This window comes from Spermophilus citellus (assembly GCF_964194105.1).
Source record: "Spermophilus citellus genome assembly, chromosome: 13".
Lineage (NCBI taxonomy): Eukaryota > Metazoa > Chordata > Mammalia > Rodentia > Sciuridae > Spermophilus > Spermophilus citellus.
The window spans coordinates 56,206,883-56,230,104 of NC_138193.1; the positions used below are offsets into that span (position 1 = coordinate 56,206,883).

The 23,222-nt window shown below is 32.9% G+C and overlaps 1 protein-coding gene across 14 annotated transcripts in view; it reads right to left on the reverse strand.

The window, feature by feature from the left end:
• Positions 1-739: 739 nt before the first annotated feature.
• Positions 740-23,222, reverse strand: part of ZNF638 (zinc finger protein 638) — a 124,875-nt gene continuing 102,392 nt past the window's right edge. For all 14 annotated transcript variants that reach the window (XM_081264310.1, XM_081264304.1, XM_081264311.1 and 11 more), the window contains 11 exons: positions 20,613-20,741; positions 19,241-19,282; positions 18,823-18,957; positions 16,003-16,128; positions 14,156-14,193; positions 8,377-9,595; positions 7,749-7,814; positions 5,947-6,886; positions 3,645-3,746; positions 2,628-2,746; positions 740-1,056 (listed from right to left, as the gene is read on the reverse strand). In XM_081264310.1, the coding sequence (XP_081120436.1) occupies positions 991-1,056; positions 2,628-2,746; positions 3,645-3,746; positions 5,947-6,886; positions 7,749-7,814; positions 8,377-9,595; positions 14,156-14,193; positions 16,003-16,128; positions 18,823-18,957; positions 19,241-19,282; positions 20,613-20,741 (2,982 nt within the window). In that variant the 3' untranslated portion in view covers positions 740-990. The remainder of the gene's footprint in view (positions 1,057-2,627; positions 2,747-3,644; positions 3,747-5,946; positions 6,887-7,748; positions 7,815-8,376; positions 9,596-14,155; positions 14,194-16,002; positions 16,129-18,822; positions 18,958-19,240; positions 19,283-20,612; positions 20,742-23,222) is intronic.

Sequence of the window (23,222 nt, forward strand, 5' to 3'; positions counted from 1 at the left end):
ACAGTACAGGACTATGTCCAGCACCTTCTAACAATCCACTCAATTATTTTTGTTGCTGTACCAACTTTTTACAAACATACTGGATAATAATCTAAAGGGTTTTAAAATCATCTGTAAAAGTTCACAGAAAGTAAAGGCTGCTCCTCTGTAGGTTCAAGCTAATAATGACTTGAGAGGTACTACTTTGAAAAGCTCTTGGCAGAAATAGTTTTAACAGAAGCAGAAGCGGGGGGGGGGGGACGCGGGGGGATGAACAGATTTAAAAATTACAGCAAACCAGGCATAGTAGCACATGCCTGTAATCCCAGGGACTCAAAAGGCTGAGGGAGGACTGCAAGTTCAAGACAAGCCTCAGCAACTTAGCTACCCTGTCTCCAAATAAACAAACAAACAAACAAACAAATAAATAGGGCTGGGGATGTTGCTCCATGGTTAAGTACCCCTGAGTTCAATTCCCAGTACCAATAAACAAATAGATAAAATTAAATCAAAGCAATACTTTATTCAAAACTTACCTAGGTCAAACATGATATAATCTAATTTTATCTAGAAAAATTGAGCATTTAAAGAAATCTTTGACCTGTAATACATGGATGGATGAAACAAAGTTAAACACTATCATGATATGACTTCCAGTAATATGTGAAAAATTCCCAAACATCCCAAATCCCAAGGGTTGTAGAACCACCTTATCTGCAATCAGAAGCAAGTTTTTAATAAATTAACCACAAACACAACATTTTAAATATACAGTAGGAACATTTATTTTAACACCTCTAAAAGACATTTCTCCATGCCTGATGATTTGATATAAAAATCAAACACATCATACTTTCCCCATCAGTCTCTCTACATCAAGGGCAATCAGAAATTTATACAACATGAATATTTGCTTCTGAAACAAAAATTACAAATTAAGTGATAACAAAAATACACAAATCAACTGGACCCTAAACAAATTTCTAATGAATTCTTTTCCCTTTCTCCCAATCACCTAGAGCTTCTTTCTTCAGCCTCATTCTGCTCCTTTTCCTTTCTTTGCTTGGCCATGAATTTCTGTGAAAGCAATTTACAATATGAAATACTTATTAGATAACAAACATAGTGCTTTATATTAGTATTCCTTCTTTTCATTCATCAGTCTTATGATATTTTATATATACCAAGCTTTATGCTTGGTGCTTGAAGATTCAGTGGACAACAAAGTATGATAAGCACTGTATACAATGGAGCTTATATTCTAATTAGGAAAGACAAATGATCAAAGAAAAAAAATAAATGAAGTAATTTTGGGTAAGTAGTAAGCACTCTGAAATTATAGAAGGCAACTGATTAGGTTGACCTTTTGTGGGGAGGGGTTAAGCTGGAATGTCCTACTTTAGCTAGGTCTTACTTAAGCGAAGTTCTTTCTAAGGAGCTAATATTTGAGTTGAAACCAAAAAGAAGTGAAACTGAGAGGAGGCAAAGAAATAGCATTGTAAAGGTGAAAAACTGGCAAGGAGCCCTCATGTATTAAAAAAAAAAAGAAAAAAGAGCCAGGTATAGGGCTGGGGATATGGCTCAGTGGCAGACTACACTTGGGTTTAATCCCCAGTACTACAGGAAAAAAACAAAAAAAAGTCAAACAGAGAGCCAGAAAAGTTGCGATGAAGTCAGTAATAAAAAGGTGAGTTCAGAGAAGTTTAAAAGTCAGATCAGATAGGGCTTTATGGACTCACAATAAGAAGTTTAAATATTATTCCAAATGCCATATTATGCAGTTGGGTTTTAAATGGAAAACTACACAATAAAGTTGAAAGCACAGGGAACATAAGTAAAATGTATAAGGGTTTGAGGCTAGAATAAAACAAGTAGGTCCAAATCCTATGTCTGCCACTAACTAGTTATGTAACCTTGGGTTTAGAAATGTAATCCTGAGTCTGGGTCTTCATGTCAAAAGCTGGAATAACATTTGCCTTTTAAAGTTGTTGGGGGGAAAAATAAATAAAGTTGTTGAGGGGATTAAATAAGCTTTCAGCACATAATAGTTCAATGTTTGATGAGTGTCTATGGCACAAATTCTTTAGAAAGTACATGTAAAACAATCTCAAACATTCAGGAGGAATCAGAACCACTGCTTTAATGGCTAAGAATGATTCTCTAGAGCAGTACTGCCTAAACATGTAAAACTTTAAAAAGAGGGCTTTGTGATCAATCAATTTAGGAAACTGCATTGCATAAACTTAAGCAGGATACTTTCTGGCTAGCAATTCAGGAAAAAAAAAATTCCCCATGTTTTTTGTTGGAAGAAATGTTAGTTTGCTAACATGTACATGACTTTGTAACAGGGCATCAAAATATGCAATTTCTTTTACTTTAATGGAGTGTCACATGAGACTATTAATCTGCAGAATCTACTCTGGCAAATGCTATTGTTCGAGGAAAAGAAATAAGGGCTAGAAGTTGCTGGCAAGGTATAGTGAGGGAGAAAATAGGACTTTGGACTTAGATGAATAAACTAGCAAGAACATCCACAACAGTTCTTGCAAAAGGGAAAAAAATGTACATTTTGGGTAGATATTTAACAAGTTCAATTACAAGACAATAACAGCACCTGGAGATTTTAAGAGTTAATAATTAGAAATTACCTCCGTATTTTGCTTATGACGAGTACTCTTGCAGTGATTTGTCATTGCTTTTTCACCTGAGTAGAAGAGGGAACAAATTGGACAGAAGAATCCAGCCTTCGGTACAAGAAAATCTAAATCTTTAAGATAAAGAGTTGAGAAGAGAAAGGAAGAAAATTAATAATGTACTAACAGTTATGTCAGTTTATCCAAACATTTTAAGCATAGTATATATACTTACATACAAGGATAGTAAACATTCTATATACTGTGAGATCAAGAGCAATAGCTTTAATTATGAAACATAATTTTTTTTAAAAGAAATTATTATCAGGTACAGTAGCAAATGCCTGTAATCTCAGAGATTTGGGAGACTGAGGCAGGAGAATCAAAAGTTTAAGACCAGCCTCAGCAACTTAAAGAGAACCTGTCTCAAAATAAAAAGAGACCTAGGGATGTAACACAGTGGTAAAATGCCCCTGAGTTCAATCTCTAGTAACAAAACAACAACAAAATTTCATTCTCAGGAATGCCAGAATTCCACTTAAGTGGTATAATGTAAACTGAATAGTTTCCCATGGAGAAGGCTGGATTAGAAAGAACATTCAATTATCCTTCAGAATAGAATCTGACAGAGTCTAAAATAAAAAATTTTAGGAATACCCTGATAAAAAAATAAAAGGGAGAAGAGGCAGAATGATAGGTGATTGCTTATGGAGTGTACTGGCTGAGCAAACAAGGTTTACCTCATATGGTCCTGAAAAAAGTTTGCAAACTTACCTTTTCTGCATGTTCTACCTAACTGGAGTTTCTGCCAGGGCAAGTATAACTCAATTCTCACCTCAGCAGCAAAGAAAGCACCAGAAATAAAACAGGAAACATATATGCCAGACTTTTTAAAAGAGTGCAATAAAAATAATCCTGCCAGGTTAAAAAATAGCCTACTTTTTAAGCTGTCTTCAGAAGTCACAAGCAAGGTTACTCAATAATTCATTTAAACAACAGAACAATTATTATGGTGCAGACATTTCACTTTACCTTCTGGGACATCAGGTGCCACTGATTTGCCTAAAGATGGGTCCTCAGTCTTCTTGCGTTTTCGATCTGGTTCTGAATCCTTTAATCCAGATTCTTCATCAACTAAAGTCATTAAAAATTTTCAAGGAAAAAAGGAAGCTATTCAACATAGATTTATAGACTTTGTGAAGTTAATGTTGGATAATCCCTACCTTAGATGACTAAAACTCAAAGAAACTCTTCCTTGGTTAATACCACTTGACTATTCTGCATATACTATTCTCTAGATTGTCTGATGTCAAAAAAATATATGGGTAAATCTGTTTAGATTTATTAAATGCATTTCGAGGTAAAGGGCCAAAACTAACAGAAAATTTTATTTACATATAGTTTCAGAAAAAAACTTACAGGGGAACAGAAGTAGTACTGTAGTTCTGGGAAGAGTTAACTTGTCTATACAAGGTGCTGGGTTGAAGAGTTAAGTGGAAATTAGGGGAAAGGATATACCGGCAGAGAATAATTCTGATGCCCCTCCAACCTAGAAAACCGAGCCTAAATTGATAGCCTAACAGAGAATTAAAAGTGAAATTATAAATATGAAAGCTCAGCGGAGTGAATAACCTCTAATGGACTGTGTACAGTACTAAGGGCCCAGCTGAGATAAGACTCAAAAGAACTTGGACTGACTCATGGTTGATAATTTTTCCTTAGAGAAAAGTTTAAAACAGAAAGACTACACTTATTGCTCTAGTAACAATACTTAAATTGCTTTAAATTAAACATATTAAATTGTTTGAATAGCAATTTCAACACCTTTATTTTTTAGCAAATAATATTCAAAACTGAGAAGGAACCCTATTTCTAATATAAGATAGAACAAGGAGGCAAGGAGGGCACTGCAAAGAGAATAATGGTAAAAGGGATACCTTATAGTGTTGTTTTAAGTCATACTGATAATAAATTCCCTGATATCAGGAACTTTGTGTTCTTTTCTACACTTTTCAGCATTTTAGTATAGACTGTATCCAATATAATGGATATTATACTTGTTGAGTGAAGTATTCTCCCTTGCTGGATACTGTTCCTTTTTTGTTTCAACTTAAATTTTATTAATGTTATTCAGACATTTTATGTTATTGGCTGGCTGCTTGGAAGCATTAAAAATCGACAATTACCTGATGCTACAACATGGTCAGAAGAACCTTTTATAGATCATTTCTACAAATATATCTCATCCTAATTTCAATGGTCCATTATCTCTAAATTATGAAAATAAAAATTGTATCTGGACCTAATAATCCTAAACCTGCCATTTCCCACTCCTCTTCTATTTTACTGCTTTTCTATTTAGATGGTAATCTTTGAAATTTTTACCACTATCTCATGCTATATAACTCCACATCCTAACAATCCTGCTTTACCTTCACTAATTTGGAAGGCCTCTTCACCTTTTGCTGATTCTGTTGCAACAGCTTTTTCTGAGAATGGGGCTTTACCACCAATTTTAATTCTCTTCGTTGGTGTTTTAGCTTTAAAACAGAAAGACTAAATTTACTGCTCTAGTAACAATATTTAAATTGCTTTAAATTAAACATATTAAATTGTTTGAATAATAATTTCAACACCCTAGTTTTTAGCAAATAATACCCAAAGTTGAGAAGGAACCCTATTTCTAGTATAAAATAAAATTCATTTAAAAAATATTCCTTGTAGTTAAAACATCCTCCTACATTCCCTTTTATCATGTTCCAAACAACTCTTCTTCTCTATCTTCTTTACTTAAGGTGGCTATACATATTTTTCTAATTTGTTACATAAGCCTGTGGAGATCTTCGTATTATTTTATTCTTTGGTTTAAATCTTCCCTGATTTTCTTTAATGGAAATTATTTATCTCCTTTAAGTCCTACAAGTGAGCTGCTCTATTATTCTAAACCATCAAAATATTAAAGTAAAATTGTACATTTATGAATTGTTCTAAATCCTAAGTTTAAACAAACACTGGGTGGCAGTGTGTTATAAACATCCTTCTGATCATCAAAAGCTGTTTTGCCCACAATGTAAATAGACCTTTATCATTCCAATTCTAACTTGGCTATACTAGTTTGTTTTCTGTTTTTGACAACCTTTCCTTAGAGCAAGTTCTGGTCTGTAACTAAGAGAATATGTGAAATCTGTACACATTTCTGTGGAAAATATTATTTGCTGGCTTACTATATTGATACAGGATGAAATTATTGGTAATGCCACAACATATAGTCTAAAATTAATTTTATATATAACCCTTTCATAAAACAGGAAAACTACCACTTCCAATAATCTACCTGCTAAGTGTCTTTCAATCATGGTTTTCAGATCTTCTGAAACATTCTCATTTACTGGACCCATTTGGGACAAGGCTTCAAGTTTTGTCTTCTTTGTGTCCATGGCTCTCTTCTTTCTATCTCCTCTTTTATCTAGAGGACCATCATTTTTGCTTTGTGCTAACTCAACTTTTAAATCACTGTCTCCATCTTCCTCCTCTCCAACTTCATCAACAGTAACAAAATTAAGTTCTTCTTTTAGATTGTTAAAATCAGCCAGAGAGTCTTCATCCTCTTCAGTTACTTCATCCAAAGTCACTAAATGCAAATCACTGCTGTCATCCTGTATTTCATCTACAGTGACTAAAGTAGAAGGGTCTTCAGGCATCTGAGAAGAAATGAACCCAATGGAATCCCTTACAGGATTTCCTTCATCTCCTTTAGCATTTAAAGTGGCAAAAGTTATGTCTGCTGACTCATTTAAAGGTAGCTCTTCTACTTCTCCAATTTCATCCACAGTTACCAAGCGTTCTTGTTTGAGAAGATCTTGTTCTTCAGCCACTGACAGAACAGTAACATCTTTTGGTTCACTGTGGGAAATGCAATCATCCTGGTCAATTAATTCATCTAATGTAAGAAGTGAATTTGAATTTTTTACCATTTCTTCCATATTTAGTTCTTCTTCATCAATTACTTCATCCACAGTGACTAGAGCTTGTGCAGCTGCATCTTCCTCTTCCCCAATCTCATCCAATGTTACAAAAGATAATTCTCCCTCAACACCATGAGAGGCAGAGGTTTTCCCCTTCTTTTTCTTCAAGTTAAGTTCAGAAGGAGTACTTTTAAGAGCTTCTTTCCTTTTTCCCTTTAATGGATTCTGCTTGGCTTGAGAAGAATTCACTTCTTCTATAACCTCATCCACAGTAACAAATTCATCCAAGTTAAACGGAAATAACGGTTCCTGTTTGGAAGTTAAAAATCACAGTATTAACAACTACTGACCACTCAGGTTGCAAATAGTCACAATAAATGTGCAGGCAGATCATTTGTAAGAATTATACTGCAGTTTCCTAAAGGCTAAAATAAAATTAGGATTTTTAAAAAAGCCTCCACAAACAAATTAACTACTCATGAATACATGTTAAAGAGATTCAATGATATCAATCTAATTCCATTTTCACATAATTTTAATAAGATTGATTACTTCTTAAATGATAAGTTTTATAATACAATAATGGCACAAAAATGCTACATTTAAGCATCTGTCAAACAATTAATATAAAGAATTTACTGATCCATATGCTACATATCTAATAAGTACTCTGAGAGGACTTAGAGAACTTCTAAAACCACTGCAAATGTAACTAGCTCACTGGACTGTTCCCATTGATCAATTCACTTACAATACACATTTTACTTATGCAATGCTAAGAAATAAAGCTTATGCTTTGATAAAGTTATTTTATGAAAACAATTATTACTAGTTAATGTAACTATATTTGAAAACAAAACATCTGTAATTTGAAAAATGGTGCCTAGAGAAACCAGTTTCCATCAGTGCTCCCACATTTATTTAGAATGCTACCAATGATCAATTGTAAGTACATGTAATAAACTATTTAGCCTACTTCAAGATAAAAAGTATTAGTAGTAGAATTAGTGTTAGGGTCAAAAAGAAAACAGTCATTGCTATCCCTTACTCTATACCTCTCCTTCTCTAAACATTTTATTAACTAAATAAGGCAGACTCAAGTTATAAGACAGACGAATTCTGTAATGGAAGGATGGAAATGAAGTAGTGGTGTTAGTGGATTATTTTTTACCTCTTTAGATTTGGAACTTCTACCAGTGGTGCTTTTAGAATTCTTAGTGTTTTGCCCAGGCAAAGCCTGAAATATTAAGTAAGAAATACAGAAAAACAGAATTTACATCCAGGTAATTAAAGTTTTTAAAAAACCCAAAAACCCTAAACACAATTATGCAAATATTTAATGAGTATACACAATTAAGTTATGGTCATTTACTAGTACAGGCATAGTCTCTGAAAATTGTAGCTAAATTCACTTTTACCGATCTTTTCTTTACTATATTCATAATGTCTAAGTTATGTGACTACAAAAAGGAAGCTTCAATTTAAAAGAAAAAAGATTTTTCATTTAGAAGGAGAATGCTAAGTCACATTAAAAGATTCACTACAGATTTTCCTTTTAAACCACAGTTATATTTTTGACCAAATAATGCTTTTCCAACTAATTATGAACTTTGACCTTGATATTCTAAATGCCTATTGGCTTAATTCAATGGATTTGTTTAAGAAAGGGAAATGAGAGCCTGGGGGGCAGAGTGAGGAGATGAAAGTATGAAACAAAGTTACATCTCCTACTCTGTAACTACAGCAGCAGAGCTAAGCACTTCAAAGACACACTGAGGCATTCTTCTTACTCTCCTCACCTTACTGTTGCTGTCATCCCGTTTCATGATGGAAGGTCTAGCCTCTGTTTCCTGAGACTGTTTGGTTATGTCCTTGTAATCCAGTTTAGAATCCTTGCCTTGCAGGACTGAGATCTTTCCACTGCTTTCTCTGGTAACACCACTCTGAGTGGGTTTGAATTTACTGCTGCCTTCTGCCAAGTCTGATCTGGTACTTTTAAGTAGACCAAGTTCTTTGGCTGAAAGTTTCTTTTCAACATTTACTTGATCTCTGAGCACAGATTTTAGAAAACTTTTCTGATTTTCAGTTTTTGACGCTGGAGCTTTTGCTTTAGGAGAAGAGACCATAGCAGCCTTAATATTTGATTTATTGCCAGATACATTTGATACAGCCAGCATACTAGTTTTACCAGTTTCATCGGGCTTATTGGTCTGACCCAATTCTTTATTTGGGCAGGCCTTGATTACAATATTTTCTGCAAGCTTTTCTTTCATTGCTACCATAATCTTTTCCAATTTTTCTGCAACCATCTTAGCTTCATTCTTTTCAGTCTTCTCTGTTCCTATCTGTAGATCCATTCTGGTTTCCTTGGTGTTAATTTCATTCTCCTCCTTTTCATCCATGTCGCTTTTTTCAGAAATACTCTTTTTATTCACTATCTTCTCATCCCCAGTGCAAATTCCTGGTGCTACAGTCGTAACACAAGCAGATGGCACTATTTCTGAAATAGTTTCATGTGTGTCCACTTCAGCTACAGCTTCTACCATAGATTGTGTGATTCCAGAAAAGAAATCTTCTGCTTCAGATGGAGAATCTTCTAGAATTCCTTTGATACTCCTTTCTTCTATAAGTACACTATCTGATATTGGCAATTCTGTTTCAGGATTCATAATTTCTGCCTCTTCCTTCTCAAAGTCAGTGGTACACACCTGTTGATTTAAAGCAGACTCCTCTATATTTTCCACAAATAATTCAATACTAGCTGGAGTGGTTGCCACAAGAGGAATTTCTATGTTGACCTCCTCCCCTTGAGTTTCAATTTCCAGTGTTTCAATAGCAAAGTCAGAGTCACACAGTGCTTTTTCAGGTTCTTCCTCACAAGGCTCTTCCTGCTGTATGGAAGTTTCTGTCTGAATATTGGTAGTAGTTTCTTCTTCAACCTCACTAGGTTTAACAGAGGGACTATCAGCTGCTGTTTGCACCTCACTTTCATCAACTGGACTGTTTTTCAAGTCAGGGCTAAAAGTATTTAAAAACAAACAAAAAAGAACACAAACAAAAACAAACAAAAATCAAACTATGATGAGAATTCAACCATTATAAATAATTCTGTTGATGCCAATTGTAAAGACTTCCCGATGCATTCGTAATAAGCACTGGGAAATCCAGCCAATCAGCATTAAAGTGGCTAAGATGTTATGATGTAAGCGTGTAAACAATGTAAAAACTTAAGAGATCCTTCATCTCTTTTTTTTTCCTTTTTTGGTGGTACAATGAATTAAACCCAGGGAAGATCTACCACTGAACTCAATTCTCAGCCCTTTTTAATTTTGAAACTAAGTCTCACTAAGTTGCCCAGACTGGCCTCCAATTTGTGATCCTCCTGAGTTGGCCCCGGAAGTTGCTAGGACTATAGGCATATGTGCCACCCCACCTGGCTTGAAGATTTCTCTTTAATTCAAAGGAAACAGTGACAGAAGTACGACTACTGATATGTTTGTTCATTTTACTCATCTGAGTTATAATCAATAGTTTTTTCTGCTGTGTCAAGTTTGTACTTCATATTGGAAGGCCAAATGTGAATTTCAAATACCTTCCGTTATTATTAGATGTCCTATCCTCTTATCAGTGGTAACTGAAATAAGAAAATATGTGCACAGTTCTACAATGAAACTAAAATTTTCTATGTAAACTTTATCTAAACAAACTGGTAGGGGGGAAATGTCATTCTTAACCATATCCTCTCATTTTTTGATGTGAGACAGATTTGTTTTAATCTCCCAAGAATTATACTTATTAATGATGTATACTTAAAAGAAGACTTTTCTTTGGAAATATTTTTAAAAATAATTCTGTTGGGAATTTAAAGTTAGAGGTGAAACTGATAGAACCACCTTAACATGAACATACTGTCTTATAAAACATTGTTCTCTGGCTACATTATAGAAAGGAATATATGTTCTTAAAAGAAACCTCTCCAGTACTAAGAATAATAAAAAAATCTAGTTATTCAGAAGAAATAGAGAAAATACATAGCCATAGTTATTCAGAAGAAATAGAGAAAATACATAGCCAAGTACATGTAATTGATGTGATCTCTCATCATGGTCTTCCCAAACCCAAAGTAAACAAAAGTGCGTCATCTTATAATTCCACTACTTTCACTGAGGCAGAGACAAAGTATTTTTAATATTTATGTTCTATAATCAGAATTTATCTTAGGAGAATAAGGAACACCTTAGCTTTTGAAGACAACATCCAGCATGCTGTCAACACAAATTAAAGTTTAACCAATATATTCACATAATTCCATTAGAAGCAGCAGGTTGGAGGAAAATTTTAAAAAAAAATGATGATTACCATATCAATACCTCATAGTAAAGAGTACCTCTGATAAACTTCTCAAAGTACAGTTAAATATATTCTAGTTAACAATGCAAGATGACGTGTACCTGTGTCCTAAGACATTCATCACATTTCAGAAGCATGGAAAAAGTCCAAATCAGGGTTTAATCACCTGAGCCAATAAACTGGCTCTCCCACAAGGATGGTAAATTTAATTAGGCTTGCAAAGAAGAATAGAACACTTTTCTACCAGAAAAACACCTGTTTGTTCAAAAGTTGCAAAGGCACCAAGTTTGAGTAATTTGAGTTGAAGAACCAGTAACCATCGGACCTTAATATGTATTCTATTTACTGTAAAAGCTACACTTTGTATAATGAAAGGCTTTTATTTGAAATAATTCACATCTTTTATATTAAAAACACCAATGGCCAGGCATGGTGGCCCACGCCTGCAATCTCAGTGGCTCGGGAGGCTGAGACAGGAGAATCTCGAGTTCTAAGCCAGCCTTAGCAACAGTGAGGCGTTAAGCAACTCAATGAGACCCTGTCTCTGAATAAAATACAAAATAGGCTGGGAGTGTGGTTCAGTAGTCGAGTGCCCCTAAATTCAATCCCTGTTACCAAATTAAAAAAAAAAAAAAAAAAAAAAAACAGTGGTTGATTTTATGTGTTCCAAATTCTTGGGACTAGTCAAATAAAGTTTGTGGCTAAGCACAAACATGACAAAGAAGTTGTGACATACACAGATACATGAATATTATTTCTCAAAATATAAGATTAATTTCTGATGATGATGAATAAACTCAAACTCCTGAATCATTACTGAACTGCATATTAACCCTAAAATCTTTACAAACATTTATGGGGCTGGAAGAATAACAATGAAGAGGATCTTGATTCCTGGCTCAAGAATATAGCAAGATTTTTTTCCCTTTACCATTAAAGTTTGTCCATAAAAAGTTATTATCTTTTATACAAAATGAATCACTATGCAGTTCCACACTTGAAAGAGAACATATAGAACTATTTGGAAAAAAGATTTAATTCCATATTTGTCCTTCTGTGCCTCTCTCTTTAAAAATTTATAGAATTAATTTACTAAAAATTAATACCTCCAGCTGATATGGTAGAAAGCATCAATAGTGATCAATTCAGATTGAAAAGTTAGTTTGAGATGTCAAATAAGTGACATTATTAACACCAGAGTTAAACAGGAAAACAGTCATATTCTGGAAAATGGCACACAAAAAGGATTCCAGGAAGGCATTCATCATAGGTATCTAATTTCCTACTCCCCTGTTCTACCCCATAGTCCCATAATTCCACAATGTCAAAAAAGGCATACAACAACAGCTGAGCATGAGAACGAAGGGTAACACTGTAAGACAGGAAACTTTAGAGTTGACTTCACAATACTGAAGATTAGTGTTTATTTCAGAGTCTCACTGGGTACTTCCCAATATTAGTGAGTTAGGGAAATTTCATCTAGCATCCTTATTTGGAACTTTAGTCACATGATAAGTAAATATTGATTGCATGGAAGGGGGATGAATGCAGGGTTAATATGTGGGTTATTATTAAATTATGAATGATATTTTCTCTACATGGGAAATCTATTTAAATAGTTTACATTAATTATAAACAAAAGGATCATATTCATGATGAATGGCAACCACAAGTACTTTATAAAAACAATAAATATTAGTATTTTCTTAGCATCAGTTTACTCTAAAAGAAATGTTAAGTATTCTGGCCATATCCCGTATCTTTCTCCTTCATCTCATATATAAGTCAGAAAAAAATGAATGGCATACTAGAAATTAACTATGAAATGATTAACGCTAGAATTTCTAAATTAATTTTATAAGACTGAACAACTACCTGTAAATTCATTATTAATATCTAATTTTAAAAGATATATCTAAATAATAAAAGAAAGATAATGACCAATTACTACTGCTATAGGCAATAGCTTTTCTTTTGCAGACTTCAGAGAAAACTATCAAAGTACAGAAAATGAATTTGGGGGCAAGTCTATTTATTTACTAGTCACAGAGTTACTGTGGAAAAACTGTTGGTCTCTACTACTACATGCGCCACTGTTACTAAATCCTCTGTGGCTTTAAGAGAAAACGTTGTTGGTTGTATTATTCTTTAGGTATATGAATGTAACTAGGTTGATGATGCAAACTTAAAAAGTATGTGTTGACACATGTGGAAAACCCATTGCTTCAAAGTTACCAATATGTGTTAATGAACTCATAGTCATCTTTATTATCTAGAATAGTAAAATTTTATAAAAACTAAGAAGAAAAAATCCATAAGACATTCTGTTTTCAGGCATCTTAAAATCAGTATACTAAACAACAAATACTTTTTATATTTAAATACTTTCAAACTGCTATTTCAAGCTTACATGTTCTTATAATGTGGACTAACAAAATACCAGTGATGAATTAGTACACAAGAGGTAAAAGAAATGTTCTAAATCAGTGCTGTGCAAATAAAAGCAGTGAATGGCAGGTTATTAACTGGTGGGATAAGGAAGTGACAAAGATTATATCCATTTTAATGAAAACGATATCCATTTTAATGAAAACGTTAGTAAGGATAAGTGTACTGTGGTCAAATCAAGTTTGTGAATCACTAATTTTTAGGGACTCTAAAAAATGAGCTTTCATCCTCTGAAACTACAAAGCAGTTTATATTAACTTTTTTTGTTTTTTGACAAATTTTCCTTTCCCCACTTCAGTTTCTAAAAATGTACCAAAATATACACTGAAAATTATCTTTTTATTAAAAATTATATTTTTATTAAACTAATGACGTTTTGTATTTTGGAAATTAATTTTTCACTATTGTGTTCACTATAAAATAGAAAACTCTAACAAAAAGAATATTGATCATGAAGTTAAATTGTTAAAGTTCCTACAAAGCATTTTATAAAGAAGTAATATTTATATATTTAATCTAAACAGTAATATTTATATTTCAATTCATAGTTTAACTAAATAATCAGTAAAACCTGAATGAGATAAAAAAACAAAAACAAAAACAAACAAAACCCCTCGGTCAACAGAATCCCAAAAGAAAACCACAATGACTTCATATATACACAAAAGGAATGAGTAAGATAGGATTTTTTTCTACAGTGAGACTATTTACTATAAATATGGAAATAAAATTCAGTATCTAAATACTGTACAAAATGTTAGCAAACTTAAAGCAACATACCTTTCTTTTTCTGGTTCTGGGTCTTTCTCAGTTTGAGCCTGAAACACAATCCATATTTTATTAGAGGTTATGCTATTGGATTTTAAATATTCAGTTAAAAAAATTTTAAAGTTTAAACCTTAAACCCATTTTGTCCTATTGTCCTATATAAAGATTACCCAAATATCCATAAACTTTTTGGAACACCTGTAAAACGGCTCAGTTTAAGTTTTAAAGGTATCCTATACACAGGATGGAACATAATGCGTTAAAAATAATGAATAGATAGTTTTCAGTGTTCACCTGACAATCAGGTTCTAGAAATATTTTTCTTAATAAAGACCATTACATTGTGTTATACAGAATAATTCACATATAGCAATTAAATTTTCCTTAATGTTGACATGAATGAGAAACTATCTGTGGCTTATAAGAAAGCCAATAAACCTGAAATATAACCATCTTCCTTGTAGAATTATTTTAAAAGATTTCTATTTATAAGGAAGACTTAAAAAGTTTCCTACTCAAAACATTTAGAAATGCTGGAACAATAAACCTTTTAAATATTTTTCTGAACTTCCAACAAAATAACATTCTGAGACCCACCGCCCCCCACCCCCAGAAAAAAAAAAGTAGAAATTAAAAGATCAGTGCCTATGTACCAAACACTATCTTAGGTACTTGGGGACATATCTGTGAACAACTTGCAAAAATAAAAAATATCTGCCCTTTAGAGCTTATACACAGAAAAAGGAGGACTTTTCTTTAGGAATGATGTGTTATCTCATTTGAAACTTTCTAGAAAGTCTGTCAGAAAAAAAGAATAGTACTTTACATAAAATGAATAATCTGCTTAGAGAACCTCTATAATAGAGTTTGTGACAGAAGTCTAGTCTATGTCCTACTAGCATAGCAGATATTACTGACAGTCAATAAACCCCATCCAAAGATAGTATTTATAAGCAGTCTTCTCAATCTGTGGAGTAGCCTGTTAGTGGGAACAAAACCTTATGTGATAGCAGAGGAAATCTAACAGATACTTGTATGAGGTAACTTCTTTCCCAATTCATAAGTAAAAGAGAAAAACAAATGCATAGGACTGAATGTGATAAGCACATAAACTGGTTTAAGAAAGATATTTCAGACAACTGTAGGAGCTTAAAAAAAAAAAAAAACTAAAAAAAATCCCTAGAAAAATACAATAAAAATTGAAGAGAAAAAATAAACAATGAGAACTTTTCTCAAGTGAAGAATACACTGATCTTTTTTTTACCCCTCAATACTGGGAACTGAACCCAGTTCACTTTACCACATCCCCAGCTCATTTTATTTTTTGAGACAGGGTTTCACTAAGTTGCTGATATTGACTTGAAATTGTGATCCTCCTGCCTCATCCTCCCAAGTAGCTGGGATTAAAGGCGTATACTGTGATACCCAGCTAAGAACAGAATTTCCAATAAAATTTAATTTAAAACAAATATACACACTTCTTTCTCCCAGAAGGAAAACCAAAGCAGCCTATCATTATCATCATTATCCTAGAGATAATGATGATACGTATATGGAGTTACTCCACCCACATGTCAAAAAATGATATTATATTTTTCAAAATTACCTCACTTTATTCTCATGAAGACAAATTTACACTGTTCCATAAACCATGACAATTACAAGTGATTGCAAAACAAATTTTAAAAGAAAAAATATTTAGGGTCAAAACTAGTTTGATTAAAAGGAACAAATTTTTTAAAAAATTTAAAGAATAATTATTCAAACTACATTCAGAGTATATCTTCTAAGTTTTGGGTAAGTGCTTTTTTTTTTCATTTTCGAAAGGAACAAAAACTGACACACACAAAAAATGTTACCTCAGATAAATCCATCTTCGGAGATAACGTGCAAGTCAATACATGGTCACCTATGTTTTGTGGATTTTGTTTCAGAAAGTTGTACATTGATTGAGCAGATTCAGGACTTTCTAACTGAAGAATCGCCTTTGGAGAAGATTTAAAAAAAAAAAGGATGAGTAGTTCCTAAAAAATTAAAAGTAGAATTACATTTATTTAAGTATAATCTAGCCATTTCTTTCTATACACCCAAACGAACTGAAAAAAGGGACTCAAACATTTATTTGTACATAGCATTATTTACAATAGCCAAAAGATAGAAGCAACAAAACTGTCGACCAGTGGATGAGTAGACTTTAAAATGTGATATATGCATACAATAAAATATTGTTCAACCTTAAAGTGGAACTTCTGACACATGATACAACATGTATGAACCTGGAAGACATATGTTATGGTTTAGATATGAGGTGTTCCTTAAAAGCTCATCTGTGAATCAATGCAAAAGGATTTAGAGGTAAAGTGTTAAGAGAGCCTTAACCTAATTAGTGTGTTCAACCACTGACTGTGATTAACTGGATGGTCACTGTAGGCAGATAGGCTGGGGCTCAAGGAGGTGGGTCACTGGTGTATCTTGGGGTTTATATCTTGTCCTTGTTAAGCAGTGCTCTCTCTGCTTTCTGGTGTGATGTCTTGAATTTGCTTTCCAGCATGTCCTTCCACCATGATGTTCTGACTCACCTTGAGCCCTGAGGAATGGAGCCAGCTATCTGTGGACTGAGACCTCTGAAACTGTGAACCCCAAAATAAACTTTTCCTCCTTTAAAATGGTTCTTGTCATGTCATGCCTAGCATGCAATAGGCCCTATGTTCCATTCTACCACACCATCCCAAAAAAAATCAAGGAGGAAAAAAAAAAAAGAAGAAAATACAATGTTGATTGACAGGCTGGGAGGAAGAGGAATGGCAGGTTATTGTTTAACGGAGCTTCTATTTGAGATTATGGGAAAACTTCTGGAAATGGATAACGATAATACTGTCAATAAAATGTGAATGTGCTTAATACTTAATAATGATACTTAATAACCGAAATTAATCAGTGAATTTAAACACTGCTGCAATGGTAAATTTATGTTTTTTGCAAATGACAGAATTTGTATATTTTACCACCATAACATCTTTTTTAAAATTCTTGAATAATTTGATTGTCTTTTTTCTTTCAGGCTCTAGGTGTGTGATTCCAAAGGTATTGTTAATCCTATCTCCAAGTAAAGGAACGAAAACGATCCTTAGAATGTTGCAAAAGGCAAAGCAAAACTGAAAATGATATGAATTTTTAAAGACTGTGTATTAAGGATGTCTACAAATATATATATATATATATATATAAAAGGATGGTGGTGCATGCCTATAATCCTAATGGCTCAGGAGGCTGAGGCACTATGCAACTGGGTGAGACCCTGTCTCTAAATAAAATACAAAATAGGGCTGGAGATGTGGCTCAGTAGTCAAGTGCCCCTGAGTTCAATCCCTGGTACAAAGAGTCTGCCTAAAGTAAAACTTTAGAATTTGTACATGCCATCTGTGCCCTACCTTCCAGCCTATGTCACACCATTCCTATATGCACATCTGTAATCCTAAACATTTAATCCCAAACATGCTCTATTTTCAGTTAGGAACATACCAAAAAAAAAAAAAAAAAAAAAAAAAAAAAAAAAATCATTGATCAAATATGTACTTTATATGAAGCAAAAATCATCCACTTTAAAGTGAAATCCTTTCTAGATAAAATACTGCTGATCAAAACCTAATTTTAATGGTCATAAACTAAAATATATATTGAATATAGAGGGTATGAAAAATGCAAATAGATGAACAATTTTTGGTTCTTAATTTTAAGAGAAGAAGCATAGTGATGCACACCTATAATCCCAGAGACTTGGGAGGCTGAGGCAGGAGAATTGCAAGTTTGAGGCCAGCCTCAGCAATTCAGTGAGGCCCTCAACAACCTAGCAAGACCCTGTTTCAAAATAAAATAAAAATAAAAAAAGGCTGGGGATGTGCTCAGTGATAGTGCAAAGTGCCCCTGGGTTCAATCTTGAGTACCAAAACAAAAAGAAAAAAAAAGAAGCCAAATCATGAAATGAGTATTTATAATTCTCATAAATGAACAGACCTAAATGTATGTTTTATAGCTGAAAGGAACTTTAAAAAGATATCTGGTAATGTGCATTTCATTTTACAAATAAGTGTAAAACAAACTGCCAAGGCCATAAAGTTAGTCGAAGTCAGATTCAAATAAACTCAATCTAAACTTCCCAGTTAGATAATACTTTTTGGACTATTTTATCCCTTCCCCTGCGTGAATCTTGTTTCTCCTTAAAAACTAAAAGTTCTGAAAAAAGAGAAAGGGAGACAGAGAGATTATTTTCTTTTCCTTGTCACAGTTGAGGAGAAAATATCCTGGTCTGTTATCCTACTAAGCAACTGAATGGTGTTTATAAATGCTTCAATTCAGAAGTTGAATTAAAAGTTGCAGATCACAGCCAGGCATGGTGGTGCACATCTGTAATCCCAGCAACTCAGCAGGCCAAGGCAGGAGGATCGAAAGTTTGATGTCAGCCTCAGCAACAGCCAAGCCATAAGCAATTTATAAGACTTTGTCTCAAAAATAAAAAACAAAAAGAGCTGGGGATATAGCTCAGCGCTGAAGTGTCCGTGGGTTAAAAATCCCTGGTATACTGCCCACTCCAGCCCCCCGCAACCACAAAAGTTGCAGACCACAAGAATAAGGGTCCAGTCATATATTCATAATAGCTAAATTAGGGAGGAACTTGTTACCTTGTTTTTATTATTCATGAATATGTGGTGATTCACTTTTCCAAACTGAAGTCCAACACAAAGTGCACACTGAAGTCCATCTTCTGGTAAATTATCAAGATGCACAAACTGGCTATAAATTTTATCTGTATTTGCCTGTATTTTTTAAGAGATGGCATAGAAAAATTCAAAGCTGTAGCTTCAAACTGTGAAATACAGATTAGTAGTAATTTAAAGTTACAATGGCCATATGATGTCTTCTCAAGAGTAAGAAAATGACTGTAGATAAAGAAAGTAAGATTCACATGACATATCTTATCCCTTCAGTACTGGTATCTTAATATTGCTACTAAGATTTTCTTTAATTCCTAAAAGATGAACCAATAAAACAATGTTTCTAACAAACACGTCAACATGGGTATGTAAATGCAAAACTCACCTCTGGGTCATCTTCTTTAATCAAGGTTGTAAACAGGGCTTCCTAAAAAGTCAAAAAGATAAAGGCTGAAGAAATAAGCTCTTTCTCATTCATGTAGTTAGTCAAGATTTATAATATAAAATTCTACACAAATTTGTATTATCCATTATTTCATCAAATGAGCAACAAAACTTTGATTCCTTCCAAAAATATTTCCCTCCTTTTGAAAAAGTTATTGAAGTCTCACCCCATACAACTTCATTTTCCTTATTTCTCTAAATTAATTAAAGATCAGTAAGCGCCATTTAGGGAAGACATTCAAATTCACATATAAGGAACTAATTATGACTTAATATGAACAAAAGGAAGAGAATTTAATATTAAAAGAAGCTAACAGAAGCTGGAGTGCTAGCTCAGTGGTAGAGCACTTGCCTTGCACATGGAGGTACTGAGTTTTATCCCCAGCACCACCTTAAAAAAATAAATAAAATAAAGGTATTGTGTCCATCTACAACTAAAAAATTTAAGAAAAAAAAAGAAAGAAAAAAGGAAAGCTAACAAAGCAAAGAAGAAGATGAGGAATAACAGATACAGGCATATACAAAGCTGCATAGTGTAGAAATGTACAGTGAACTACTGCTACTGAAATATAAAAAGGCCAAAGTGACAAGAGAATAGAATACTAGAATAACTAATGAAAAGTTTTATGTGCGGGAAAAGAACTTTATCTTATGAGACTATGGTTCTCTTTTTTTCTTGACATATATAAAACACTCTCTATAATTTCCAAGTGTTTTGCATTTCCACCTTCCTCTAGACATAGTAATATGTCACTATAGGTCACATAGAAACATTGAAGGGTTTTTACTGAATTTGAATAGATAAGAACTTTGTCATTTTTGTGGTTTTGTGAAGAACGGACTTGATGAGACATAGCTGAAGGCATAAAGTACAAAGGAATATAACTTTGCTGGTCCAATAGAAGTTTTTAAGAGAAGTAACTGTAGATAGAAAGAAGAAAGGGAAACAAATTTTGTAGTTAAAGAGAGAAAACTTCATGAAGGCTCACATGTCAGGAATCAGGAAAAAAAAAAAAAAAAAAAAAGAAATCAGAGAAAAAGAATTAGGAAAGCTTCCAAAATTCCTGTAAGATATGAGCAGTGAGGAGATGCCTGTTTCAGATAATTTTAATTTTTTTTCTAACCCAACAAACTATGTATAGGATTCCCTCAATAGTGGATTAAGTGATTACTGGGAGGACAAAAAGTTTTCTTAGCGCCTGAGAAAAAGACATGCACCAAAGAAGAAAACAGAATAACATAACAGACTATAAAAATCTGATAAAAAATTTATTAATATCTAATAAAAATGATGGTGTAAATCTATGATTTACCTCATCTTTTATATTCACGTTTTCAGGAGCCATACTTATGGAGAGTTGATTTCCATCCATGGATATTGGGAAGCAGGTATAAAACTTTACCATAGAATCTGCAGATTTTCTACTTATTTCTATATATGCCTTTTAAAATAAAAATTACAAGTAAAAAAAAAAAAAGTCTTATTTTTTCTTGAAAAGAAAATACTTTAGTCAAATGACTGAAACAATAAATATTTTTAAGATAAAAAATGCAGACCTCAAAATCGTGATGCACACAGTTAACTAAACTACTAAGAAATAATAAATGACTTAACTTGTAAGGCAATACTACAAATATAAACAAAAAACATTCTAGTAACTGACATTAAGGTAATAAATTATTCACTGCATTCTTAGTACAATAGTATCTAACATGCAGATATTACATTTTGAGTAAATACATGTATAACGACTGTCAAGTTATTTTTTGTTTTCTTCAGAGGTATAAAATTTTAGCTCTATGTATTTTTGTCTTAATTTTCAAGCCGAGGTAAGTTGAAATTGATTCTTCTATACATTTGCTAATATATACTGTGGTAAAAATCTTCTATGTATTTGTATACAGCTATAAATATTTCACAAATTATTTCTGTCATTTGCCCATTTATTCATTATACTTTTAATATGCTAAATAGCATATTGCGGATGTGAAGCTTCTGTTTCTCACTTTATACAAATGTTTCTTTAATTTCAAGTATACATTTTCCTTTATGTTAATTTTAATATCATCATTAACTAAAAAAAGATATATAAATTTTAAAACTGAATGCCATTATGGGTGGTGTGATGAAATCTCCAGTCATCCCACTTCTTGCTCGGGACCTGAAAGATCCCTTTGTCTAGCATATCCATGCTGTATACACATACTACTTGCCCATTAGTCATCTTAATAGCCAACTCTGTTACTGTTAAGTGTAGCTCTTGTTTAAGTAACATTAATTTTACTAAATAACGGCCTCAAAGCATAAGAGTATGATGTTAACAATTTGTGCCAAAGAGGAGCTGTAAAGTGCTTCAAGTAAAAAGGTAAAAAGTTTATACATAATAAAGAAAAAAAAATACATGCTGAGATTGCTAAGATCTATGATAAAGACAAATCTTTTATCTGTGAAATTGTGAAGAAGGAAAAAGAAATCTGTGCTAGTTTTGCTGTTGCATCTGAAAATCAAATCAGCAAAAATTATGGCCACTGTGCATGTTAAGTACTTAGTTAAGATGGAAAAGGCATTATATCTGTATATGTATGTATTGGAAAAAATATAGTATATACAAAGTTCACTCCTATCTGCAGTTTCAGGCATCCCTATAGTCATCAAATGTAATTCTCCTATATAAGCAGTAGTGTGGAGGCAGGATGGACTACTGTACTGAATCTGATATTTTTTTATGTAATAGCTAAAAGTACTAAATCTCCAAGTATTTAATACTTTTACTTTAATCAAAACTGGGTAGTTAATAACCTAGGTATTTTTGTGTTTAGATTTTACACTTATATACAATATATAATATACATGAATTTATACTTTAATGAATTATGTAAAGTTATCAGTAATCAATTTTAATTGTTTCTGGGCTGGGGTTGTGGCTCAGTGGTAGAGCGCTTGCCTAAAACGTGTGAGGCACTGGGCTCGATCCTCAGCACCACATAAAAACAAATTAATTAAAAAATTAAGTTATTAAAAAATTTTAACTATTTCTAAAAATGCAAATTTCTCCTATTTCAATATACTGTCACATATAAAACCTTAATATTAAAAAAATGCATTTCCTTTTATTGTCATCATCTTTAAACTTACAAATAACCTACTTTTCTTTTAATAAAATGTAACTGTCACAACATAAAATTCACCCATTTAAAAGTGTACAATGCATAGTTTTTAATGCATTTATAGAATTGTGAAACACTCAAATAACCTATTTTTGACATATTTTGAAACTACATAACTTACTTGTATTCACTCTTCTCTCATTTTCTTAAGAACATTGGCCTCAAAGACCTTTCATGATCTCCAACACACCTTTCTATGATAAGAACACTGCTGTTTACCAAACTAATGGCATGATTTCCAATGTTCATACTTTTCCTGAAATCTTACCTCCTATAGAATACCTTCCACCAGTTGTTTATTATTAACCAAAAAATCTTACTGTGCTGTTTTAAAATTACAAAAACAATAAATACTGAAAGTTTGTAGCATACAGATAAACTTTTTGGGGGGTACTCAACCAGGGGTCTTAACCACTGAGCAACATCCCCAGGCCTTTATTAAAATTTGGAGGCAGGTTCTCGCTAAATTGCTGAGGAAGCTTTGAACTTGCAGTATTCCTGCCTCAGTCTTCCAAGTGGCTGGGATTTACAGGCATGTGCCACGGTGCCCAGCAAACTTATTTATTCTAAGTAGAGTTAACATTATTAGTTTATGTCTGAAAACGGTGACTGCTCATTTGAGTTATCACTGATGAAAGAATAGACTAAGACATACTAGTAGAAGAGTCATCTATAAAATTTTATTAAACAGCTTTTTATTAAACATTAAAGATATTAAACATTTTCTAGTAAAATACAATCTCGAGTAAATCTCT